Source organism: Gavialis gangeticus, unplaced genomic scaffold, assembly GCF_001723915.1.
Source record: "Gavialis gangeticus isolate Ggan-Ray unplaced genomic scaffold, GavGan_comp1, whole genome shotgun sequence".
Taxonomy (NCBI): domain Eukaryota; kingdom Metazoa; phylum Chordata; order Crocodylia; family Gavialidae; genus Gavialis; species Gavialis gangeticus.
Genome location: NW_017728993.1, coordinates 4133424 through 4144589, shown reverse-complemented (window position 1 = coordinate 4144589; position 11166 = coordinate 4133424). Strand labels below are relative to the sequence as shown.

At 44.1% G+C, this 11166-nt stretch overlaps 1 protein-coding gene across 3 annotated transcripts in view; it reads left to right on the top strand.

Annotated features, from left to right (window-relative positions):
- Positions 1-9213: 9213 nt before the first annotated feature.
- The window catches only part of LRRC7 (leucine rich repeat containing 7), a 290296-nt gene continuing 288343 nt past the window's right edge, over positions 9214-11166 (top strand). For 2 of the 3 annotated variants that reach the window (XM_019528410.1, XM_019528409.1), the window contains exon 1: positions 9214-9411. In XM_019528410.1, the coding sequence (XP_019383955.1) occupies positions 9223-9411 (189 nt within the window). In that variant the 5' untranslated portion in view covers positions 9214-9222. The remainder of the gene's footprint in view (positions 9412-11166) is intronic. The other variant, XM_019528408.1, reaches the window with a different exon arrangement.

Sequence of the window (11166 nt, the reverse complement as noted above, 5' to 3'; positions counted from 1 at the left end):
AACTGTCTGCTGCCATGAATGTGATTTAATGTTTTATGCGTGATACAGTAAATGGCAACATTATTTTTCATTTCAGCACTGCGGTATATTTAATCCAGGTCTCATTATACTCAATGACTTTCAGGTACATTCAGGTCCTTCTAACTTTCACAAGTTCATGGAGGGCTTTTTTGGATGGAATTACACAGGTTACTAATGTCCCTGCAAGTAACACAAGCTAATTCTTTAGTTCTTGCTACCTGTTTCTTTTCCTTACTGTCGAGGTGGATATCGAGTGTTGCTTCAGGGTACCAGACTAGACTATGGCAATGCACTGGGGAGGTAAGATTTCACTGAGATAAATAACACACATGTTCAGAGAGAGAGATATACTTTAAAGAAGCTGCAAGCTTGTGGCTTTTAGTAAAAGTAATGCCATAAATTCATTAAACAATGGTGATATTGAATGAAAAGGCCACAAAATCTAAAAATAGTTCTGGAAAGTTGAACTGTTTTTGTTTTGGTTTGGTTTTCTGAAAGCGTTGTTTTAACATTCCCTTTATTTCCCTTGCGGAATCTCATTCCACATAGTCATTTTGAAAGAGATTGGCAAAGAATTTCATTTTACCTCTAAAAAAAATAAAATTATAATAAATGCTTTGATATTAAATTTCCACTATTTTGAAAGTGTTTCAAATGCTTTTATGGTTTCCAGTCAGGGACATTTGGAATAATGCTAGATGTATGAATTGTGAAATTATTTGCAGGGCATCCCCAGGGAAAATGGTTATTAAAAAGGAGACTTAAATAACTTTATGTTAAAGCCCTTTCTCAGCTGTGCAGGGGAGCATAGAGAGAAAAGGTTGTCCCTTACTATACGGCCCAGGTTATGACTTCAGCGCTGGAGGTAGGGAAGAACAAGTATCTCCATCTTGATACTTCTCCCCCTAAGCAAGTGGGAACAATGGTGCAATATTTTTGTAAAGGTAGGACAAAACCTTGAGACAGCCCTGCCCCAGGCAGGAGATTTTTTGCTGTGGGGAAGCTGTTCTGGTCAGGGAAGGCATGGCTGACTTGCTTCTGGGATGCTGTTTTGCCGGGCGGGGGGCGGGGTCCGACTTCACTCTGCTGGGGAGCTGGATGGCTGCAAATAGTGCCAGGACCATTCTCCCATCCCACCGTCAAAGTTCAGGTACCTTTTTGGGATGCTGCTGGGATGCAGGCACCTGGGAGGACATTCCCCACTGCCTCAGGGAAGGGCTGCCCTTGCTTTGGTGTTCAGCAGACCAGCTGCTCAGACCTCCACTCCAGCCATGCAGGGGACTGCACGGTTCTGGCTAGCCAGGGCAGCTGGAGCACGTGTAGGTGTACACATGGCAAGCCTGCTTAAGTTCCTCTTGCTCCTACTGATAATCTGGCAGTAATTGCTGGTGAGGGGAAGTGGCCAGTAGGTGGCCAGCCTTGCTGGTAGCCTGTGCGATGTAGGGCTGGTACCATTGACTCTGGTGAGGTGGGGAGGGTGGATGGCTATAGACGCCTGCTGCCTGACGGTCATGGCGTGGACATACTCTGCATCAGTATCCACTTTGTCCAGGAAGTCTGTGCAGACTCCGTGGTGGACTAGAGGGATGCATGGGGTCTGGAGGACTGATTCCTGGACCCACTCCTGAGCCCCTCACTAGTCCCTGCACCTGTTCCAGGAACAGGCAGAGCTGAGCCACAAAAGGCTGATGAAGAATTGATAGCAGCAACTCTGACCAGTCCTGACAGTGCTCATAGGCAGCAAGCCTGGTGTCAGCAGTGTTGGCCTTGTGTGTGGACTGCACAGATCTTCCAGCATCTGATCTCGCCAGTCCCAGTGATGTTCTCACCTGTAGGACATACTCTGAGCTGGAGAGTCCCTTTGTGTCCTTGGGGCAGCATCTGTGCTGGAACCTCCTGAGCTCTCCCAGCCTAGAGGAAGCTCTCAGGAGTGAACACAGTACAAGCCACCTTGAGTGTGTTTCCATAGTTAGCAGTTAATGTGTGTCAGGTCTGGATTCTCACATGTACCCTGCAGGTGTACAGGCAAGAGAGCAGACCTTGAAATGATTACAAACTTCTAGAAATTATGAGGAGAAGCTTGAGCATCTTGTTCTTCCAGCTCACTCACTTCTACAGGGGGGCAAGGCCAGATTGGGACTTCAGCATGATAAGAACACTCTCAGCTAGCAACTGCCACCCTTGCACACCTTTCCCTCCCCGGAGGTTCCCATTAACAAGGCACCCCCATGCTAACTTGGGCTGAGATTTCTTTCTGTGGTGAGCCTCTCCTGTGGTTATCCGAAACTCTCCCCCATTAATTTTAGAAGATATGTTTTAGCTAATAACTGTATACCAACATAGCACTACATTTTTGTAGTGCTACAAAGTGCTGAGATGCTTTGTAGCATAACAAATGAATACACTTAGTGTCTGAAAGTTTGTCTGATGCATCTCTCCCAACCATACAAGTTGGTCCAATCAAGGATGTTAACCTTGCCTCACTAATTCTCTGTAGAATATAAACTGAAGTTACAGGAAAAATACAGGTAAGCAAAATTTAAATAATCAACGTGTAATTACCAGAATTGGTATTGACCCAGGATAAAAATGAATAACACTGCAGCTAATAAAGGGATTAATTAGGAAAAAATCTTTAGGATCTTGAATTTATCTCCTCAAAACCATGCTGGCTCATTGAATTCAAAATTGAAAGGAAGACAGCTACTATTACTTTACATAGCAATTCAATATTTTGAAGGTTTTGTATTCAATTAGTATCCTGGTCTATTCTGCTTCATTTTGCATATGACATAATCATAGCTTGAGGTAATAAGACTGAAGGTATGTCTGCCAAATTATGTATTATAGAAGTTAATTATACTTTCTTAATTACACAAATGAGCAAAGGGATTACACTTCAGAAACCTACAAAAACGCTTACCAAACTTCATACAGCAGTACTTACAAAGCTCATTTTAACTATACTCCTTCTTTCTCCTCAGTCCTTTATTGGGTGTGCTACAGGTACAAGTAGTTGAGCTGTATCTAAGACGTTTACTTGGTAACTCATACTGATTTACACTAGTGTTCTTTACCATCCTACTAATGCACCTAAATCTTGATTAATGAACCCTTTTATTTTTAGTACTGTTCCCCTCTTAAATACAGTCTGCTTGTCTATCCAAATTCTGGTTTACTTTATTCTGAAGTGGGTAGACACTGGAGACTTACTTAAGCCTACCAAACTAATTTCACTTATCATCAAAATGGGATGTCACCCATGTCATTTGAGGCAATTAAATGTCTGTTGTTTATCCTCTGATTTTTTTTTTTTTATTTATTTTTTTTTTATATCTTGGGGTTTCAAAAGCATTTTTTCTGTTCAATAAGAAGAAATATAGGTGCTTAAGAGGGGTTAAATGTAGTAAGTGAAGCATTCTAATTTACATAAGCAAAAGACGAGTATTTGTGGAATGATTTTTTTTTAAATGCACATGACCTTTTCATTATTACATCACTTAATGCAACCAATTTGTTATCTTCTCTTTTTGGTTTGTTTTGGGTTTCGCGTGAAATGGGATTTGAACCTATAGCAGAGAAAATAGCAAAGCTAAAGCTTGTTTTTTAATGCCTATGGGAGGATTTTTTTCTGAGCTATGCTTGAAATACGTGCTCAATTGTTTGTTAACCCTCAATAATTTGGAAGGCTACAAATAAATGCTGTTGGAATACATAATCATTTCTACTGTACCAAGGTTTGAAATACACAATTGTAATGCTGCTTTCTGTGTTTCAGGACAGACCAGTTGGAAGCAGTAGTGGTTGCAGATTTTATTTTCCTCTTGGACACTTATAGCTAGCTATTTAGAATTGGTTTTAAAATCTTTATTTATGTAGAACTTGCACACTAGAGCAGGTTCATTAGGAAGATTTCTGGTGCTACAAAGGCAGTGTATATTAGTATCAAGGAGGGAGATTCTTCTACAAAAAGTCTCTGTAGCATCATCTTCTCTTCTCTCAGGGCCTTGTTACATGTTGCACTTTGAGCTGCTCAAATGTTGATCGGTATTAATGCTAGCTTGAGTTTGGAGCAGTTACTCATTACAATTAAAAACCTTCTCTGACTGCCCCCCACCTACACACTTGTGACATGCCACTGCAGTGCTGGTGGGCAGGGATCTGACTAGGAGCTATAGCTGTGAGCTGCCACTGTAAGGGCTGGTGACCCAGGACAGGCTTCTACCCCTGCTCTAGGTGTGGGTGCTCTGCAGGCTGCTCGCATGGTGTTTCACCCATGGGTTTGGAAAGGTCACACCCCCAGGGTGGGAGGGGGAGCTGGCTTGGTGCCAGAACCGCCTCCTGGGTGATGGTGTTCAGGGGGTGGAAAGTTTGCCCACACAGAACACGGGAGTGGGAGATGGGACACTGCGTCCCGGGGTGCTGGACTCTGGATGCTTCAACTTGGGCCGCTCATTTGTGGGGAATGGCCTCCCATTAATGGAACACGAGCTGGGTAACACAGGTCAGGGTAACTTTAAGCTCAAGTGTGCTTAAAACTAGTTTAAAGTTTTTATGTGTGGTCAACACAGGCTTTAAGAGCTCCAGGAGACTCCAAAAAATTAATGTACAACGAGGACCCCACATGCAGCCAGAGCATCTAGTGCTCTGTATGTGCATGTGAAGCAAGATGACCCCATGTTACCTTTTCTGAAATCTAGTCTTGCCTTTGGCTCATTTCCAGTGACATATATTTAACCTTTACAACCCCTCTAAGCAGTTGTAAATTGACTTAATATCATTGTTTTGCCTAGTTTTTTTAAATATCAGCCTGTTAGAAAAGCATCTTATTACCATTGAGGGTCTCCAAGGCCATCAGCCTTTCATATTTGGTTGAATCTGTCTAAATTCCCTTCTGAAAGGTCGTCACCTGTTCGTTATGGGACCTGCTTTTGTTCCCCTTTAAAGAACCTTAATGAGGGGCGAGCGGGCAGCTGTTGTGTCGGCCCCCAAGGTTCTGTGTCGGTTGAGGACCTGGTTGTTGGGACGGCAGCGGTTCCCTGACGGGGAGAGGAAAGTGCAAGCACTGTTGGTAGTGCTTAGAAATCAGTGGGGACTCCTGGGAATGTAGCTGTTGTGGGACGTTTGGATACACAAGAGATCCGAGATTGAGCTGTAGCTTTGTATTATGACATCTGTTCAGGCTCTGTAATTCCTGATATGAAAAAATGTGAAATAGCACAGAGCAAAAATGTGAGTTCTCAAGTAGTGGGAAAATTTGGATCTAGATTGTGCAACATCCAGTAGCATGAAATGAATTACACATTTGTGTATAGCAGTTTTAGCTTTTCTACTTTGTGTTAGACTGAAGAGTGTTTGGAGCTGGAGAAAACCTTTACATGATACGGTCCAGCTGTGAATGTTCCCTCAGTTGCATATTTACTAGTGTTTTGTTCAGTCTGCTTTGAAATTTTCATGAGCTTTTGTATACAGTAATGTGAAGGTGCTTTCATTTTAACAACTGTTGTAATTAAAATGCAATTTCCATACTTTACATAAAAACTCAGCATCTGGTTTAGTTGAATTTTAAAATTGCTCTGTTTTTTTGCTCTGTTTCAGCTTTTATTCTTAGGCCAAAATAAGTCAACAGAAAGACTGTTATTGATAGTACCAAATGAGTAACCAGGTTTACTTCTCTTCATTGATGTTCATTTTAGCATCTTTCTCTTTTTGCGAAAATGTCAAATAGAAAAAGTTTTTTTTTTCTGACAGCATTCATATGTTAATCTCATTGGAATGGCTAAGAGCACATCAAGGTCTAACAAGATTTAGACAAGGAAGTATATGTAACATTTGATTGTATATTTACTCCAGAAAAATTAATTTATTTCATAATATGTGGTGAGGACAGAGAATTGCAATGGGAACAGGATCTGCACCACTAAATCTACATTGTGGCCTAACTGCCTGTTACATCTCAGTGAAGACATTGATTGCCTACTGTGAATGATGTGCTACAGATGCAACTACATTTGGTGGATGAGGTGGGGGGGGAATTTTCCAGAGAATATAATCCAAGGCTAGAGACAGACATTACACATAAACCAAGTGATCAGAAACTGGTTTAAACCTGTAAAAAAAACAAACAAACAGATGTTCAGTGCACATAAACCGGTTTGAGAAAAACCTGGTTGAATGTAGTATCAGACTTAATTGCTTTGGCTTAAACCAGTTTATGCGATGTCTGTCTCAGACACCCCCAGCATCCCAGCATGCTCTCTGGGCTGGGCGGGGCTCTCTGCTCCACTGCAGGCTAGGCCCTCCCCCTCATCACTCCCTGCTAAGCAGGAATTCCCCCCTCCCCTCTGCCTGGCTGAGGAGGTGTCTGTGTATTAGCTAGCCCCAGCATCCCAGCATGCTCTCTGGGCTGGGCGGGGCTCTCTGCTCCACTGCAGGCTAGGCTCTCCCCCTCATCACTCCCTGCTAAGCAGGAATTCCCCCCTCCCCTCTGCCTGGCTGAGGAGGTGTCTGTGTATTAGCTAGCCCCAGCATCCCAGCATGCTCTCTGGGCTGGGCGGGGCTCTCTGCTCCACTGCAGGCTAGGCTCTCCCCCTCATCACTCCCTGCTAAGCAGGAATTCCCCCCTCCCCTCTGCCTGGCTGAGGAGGTGTCTGTGTATTAGCTAGCAGACCACACATGCTGGCTATGGTCTGTGCTGAATCAACAGGTAGAATCAATGGGCAGAATCATCAACAGGTAGCTGGTAATGTCCCCCTGTTGTTTTCTTAATTGGGTGATAAACACTGTTATCAATTCCCTGCTGGGCTAATCACAGTGTTCTGCAGGGGCCTGGCCATGCCCCCCTCAGCTCCATGTTGTGGAAGGAAGAGAGGGCTGCTCTAGTGCCCCCTGGCTTCTAACCTGAGCTACTGCAGGCATGTTCCTGCATTTCTGGGGTGCCTGTCCGGTTATAAAACTGATTTAGTTTAGCCAGGTTAGACTAACCTGCAAAGATTGAATCAATTCAGGTTCAGGCTTTTTGAATGCCTGTCCCTAGCCCAAATGGCCAGATTCTGCTTTCATTTGCACTGACGACAGACCAGGATTTCCTCGATTTAAGAATATGTTGCTATTCTGGATTCACATAGTTGCAAACAAGATCACAGCAGGATAAAACTGGACGCTCTGGCTGCGTTCACATGAACAGGGCCGTGCGTTTGCAGCAGCACAAATAGTAGTGGCACAAATTTGTGATGCTACATTGTACCATAGTGCATGCCCCTACCCATGCGCTTTGCAGCAGGACACATTGTCCCACTGCTCCATGTGCTCTAGGGGGGGCTGCCTGGGGCAAGGTGTCTTAGCAGAAGACTTAGGTAGCAGGCAGCCCCTACACTGAGGCACCCTGTGCCATAGCCAACCAGGAAGCGGCACATGGAGACAGGGGAGCAGGCACCTCTGGGCTGCTTCCTCCCCTATCTCCATGAGCCATGGAGCCCACATGCTGCGGCACCCTGTGCCCCAGTCAGCTGCTTCCCAGGTGGCTGGGACACAGTGTGCCTCATGGCAGGGGAACAGGCAGCCCTAAGCTGGCTGCTTCTCTGTCTCCATGTGCCTTAGCACAGGGACTTCACTCAGGCACTTGAAGATAGGGGAACAGGCAGCCCTGGGCTGGTTGCTCCCCCATCTTGAAGCACACTGTGCTCCAGCTAGCTGCTTTGTGGCTGGCTCAGGTGCAGTGTGCCTTGATGTGGGGGCTCCACATGCCTCAGCGTGGGCTGTGGGGGGTCTGCAGAGTGTCTCCTGTGCTGTGGCATATGGAGACAGGGAAGCAGCCAGCCCCAGGTAGTAAATTTTGAAATCCCTGTAGCAAATTTTGTCCTGGAGCTGCAAATTAGCAGCACCATGCATGGTTTAATGTGAATCACGTGCTGTTTGCAGTTCTGCAAAGAAGTTGATGGTGCCACAAACTGCATATGCCTGCACAACTGGATTGGCCTCGGTCACAAATGGCTGTTCCCTTTTACTAACAAATGCGATAAGCAACCTTTTTCTGTTGATATTTTACATAGATGCTCTTTAACTGGGGCAGGCTGACTGGGGACCTTTTGGTACATGGCCTATTTGGCTGTACCTTTCCATAAATGTAACACACCCACTTTCGAAACTGTTTGGGAAAGATGTGAAAGAGACCTGGCAAAGCTGGGGATGTGGTGCTGTGTTCAACAGGCTAATTTGTCTATAATCATGATAAAACGACTCCTTTAAAAAGGGGTATACTGATATTAACCCCAAATTTAGATTCTGTCTGTCCCTTATAGGCTCTGGGTAGAGACGGATGTAACAACTGTATCCCTATCAAAGAAAATTAGGCAGGAGGCAGGAATTTTTAAAAAAATTCCTAATACCGGATAGGAATTAGAAGACAGGAATCTGACTGTCTGTCCTATCACACATGTCTATTTTATTCCTGTGCTTAAACATTAATTTATGACATTCAAAATAATCATCTGTCAAAATGCCATGTTGAAAATCAGATAAAATAAACAGAAATGACAAGAAAATGATCCAGTATTAAGTGGAACATATGTGCCTCCATGTAGTGTTTTGTGGGCTTTTTAACTGCATAGCAGTTGCATGTGTTTTTATCTACATGATAGAAATGGTAGTAAAAAGCTCTAAACTCTAAAAAGATCCAGCATATAATCACTTGTAAATCAAAAGCATCATGTAATTTAACTATGTATTTTTTCATAGACTGTCAAAACAAAAATTAGTACTACAACTGATTAATTACATTGAGTCACAGACCAAGTTAAGTTACTAAAAAAACCCAAAGCATAGAGTATAAAACTTGTCATTGAAACTCTGCCACATGGAAGGATTTTTGTCACAGGAATTATGCAGGTGCTTTCCAGTAGGAAGGAGTATCATTCATGGATGGCCAAGGTGCTTCATTGTAGGGGAATAGAAGTGGCTACCTCTTAAGATCCCTTCCACTCCCACATTTGGGTGGTTCTGTGTGTAAATCCTACTTCCCTTTCCCTGTAAAGATGAATAAGTAGACTCTAAGGCATAAGTTTTGACTGAAGATGCACATGAAAATATAATACTATTAAGTTGACTGCAGTCTTAATGATAACACTAAATAGTTCAAATATAGTGATGGCTTTAGAAAACAATCATTTTTTTTTCCCTTTTTCTTTAGTGCAGTGTTTGGAGATGACAACCAAAAGAAAAATTATCGGCCGCCTGGTGCCATGCCGATGTTTCCGGGGTGAAGAGGAAACCATCTCGGTGCTAGATTATTCCCACTGTGGACTACAGCAGGTGCCAAAGGAGGTTTTTAACTTTGAACGAACACTGGAAGAGCTTTATCTCGATGCCAATCAAATTGAAGAGCTACCTAAGGTAAATACTGTCCTTTCTGTAACTACAGAAATACAAATTGTATTTCTAAAGAGTATTTAGAAGCATTTCAGTTCTGAAATGGATTTTTTTTAAATGGCACACTGTTATCTGCTGTCTCTGTGTATTCAGAATGAAATCTACTGACTGTAACAATTCAAGTAAGTTTTCACTAACTTTTTTTTTTATTGTGTTCTCTGAAACACCAAAATAGCTAAGGGAGATTGATCTGCGTAGGTTTCCTTCCTGTGTATGATACAGTATAGGGAGATGGGAAGTTTCTATTTCTTCCCAACTCATAACACAAAAATAAGGGAGCATGCAATTAAATTCAAAGATTGAACTTCAAAACTAATAAAAGAAAATATTCTTCATACAATGTCTAATAAAGGTATGGAACTTGTTGCCACAGGAAGTCATTGAGGCCAACAGCAGGATAAAAAAAAGGATGTGTCATTGATTCGGAAAACTTGGAACATTTGAATTTTGGAAGGGACATTTAACCCTGTGCTTCAGGGTCTTAGTCCATCTTTAACCATTAGAGATCAGGATAAGATATAATAAAAGGGACAGATTATCCTGCATCCTCTGAAACATCTGGTTCTTTCTACTTCAGAGACATGATACCTTTTAGAATTTAGAACAACCTGGTCTGATCAGATATGAAAATTCCTATGTTTCTGTGTGTAATGTCAAAAAAATTGCTTGTTCAGGTGCAGTCAGAAATTTTTGTCCCAGGGTTTTATATGCCCAATTGAAATATTACTTGTCTGGCTTTCAGATTACCAGCTACTCAGGACACTGGCTACACATCATAATTGGGTCACATTTATTTTATTTATAATTTTTTACTAGGATGATGCATTTTATAGTACACCATGTTGGAACTGGAGTGACATTTTCCTTACACACCGATGGCCAGTAAAATATGAACAAGTAACATAGAATTAGAAACTCCTCCTGGGTCCTTTGTACATGCAACAAAATTGGCCTTTGAAGTGGCTTAAATGCCCTTTTGCACCGCTTTAATGGAATTGCTGTTTGCACGCTCAGCAGCATATTGCACTTTAAATGACTTTGTGCAACAGTGCATGGGGCACTGGAAGCCAATGTCTTGGGGGCTTAGCAGGCTTCCAGTGCCCCGTGCACTGTCCCTGGTGCCTTCTCCCACTGCCAGCATACCCAGCAGCTCTCCTGCCACCTTGCCATTCCGACCCAGGGGCAAGCCAACCATTCCTGGGTGGTCCCAGGCAGAGGAGGTTGGAGCAGGGGTGATGGAGCTTCCCTGCCTCTCTAGCGGCGGGGGGAGGGGGGGGTTAGGGGGTGAACTGCTGCCCAGTCACATGGCCTCCTGAGCTGTGGGGAACCCTGGTGCTTCTCTCCACAGTGGCGGGGTCCCCCAGGTGGCACCCGCCCTCTGGCACCCAGCCTGGGTGGTTCCAGGGGGTGCCACAGCCATGGAGGGAAGCACTGGGCCCTGCATAGCTAAGGGGCTGCGCGACCTGGCAGCAGCCCATGGAGGCAGGCTCTGCTGAAGGAAAAAAGAACGGCGAGGAGCCTGATCTCCCCCTCCCCCCCCACCCCGAGCTTGCCTGCCTGAGCTGTGCAGGGGTCTGGTGCTTCCCTCCATGGCTGGTGGGAGGGGGGCAATGCTTCCCTCTACAACTGTGGCATCCCCCAGGACTGTCCAGGCCAGGTGCCAGAGGGGGGGTGCTGCTTGGGATGCACAGTTTCTGTGGAGGGAAACATCAGCCCCCC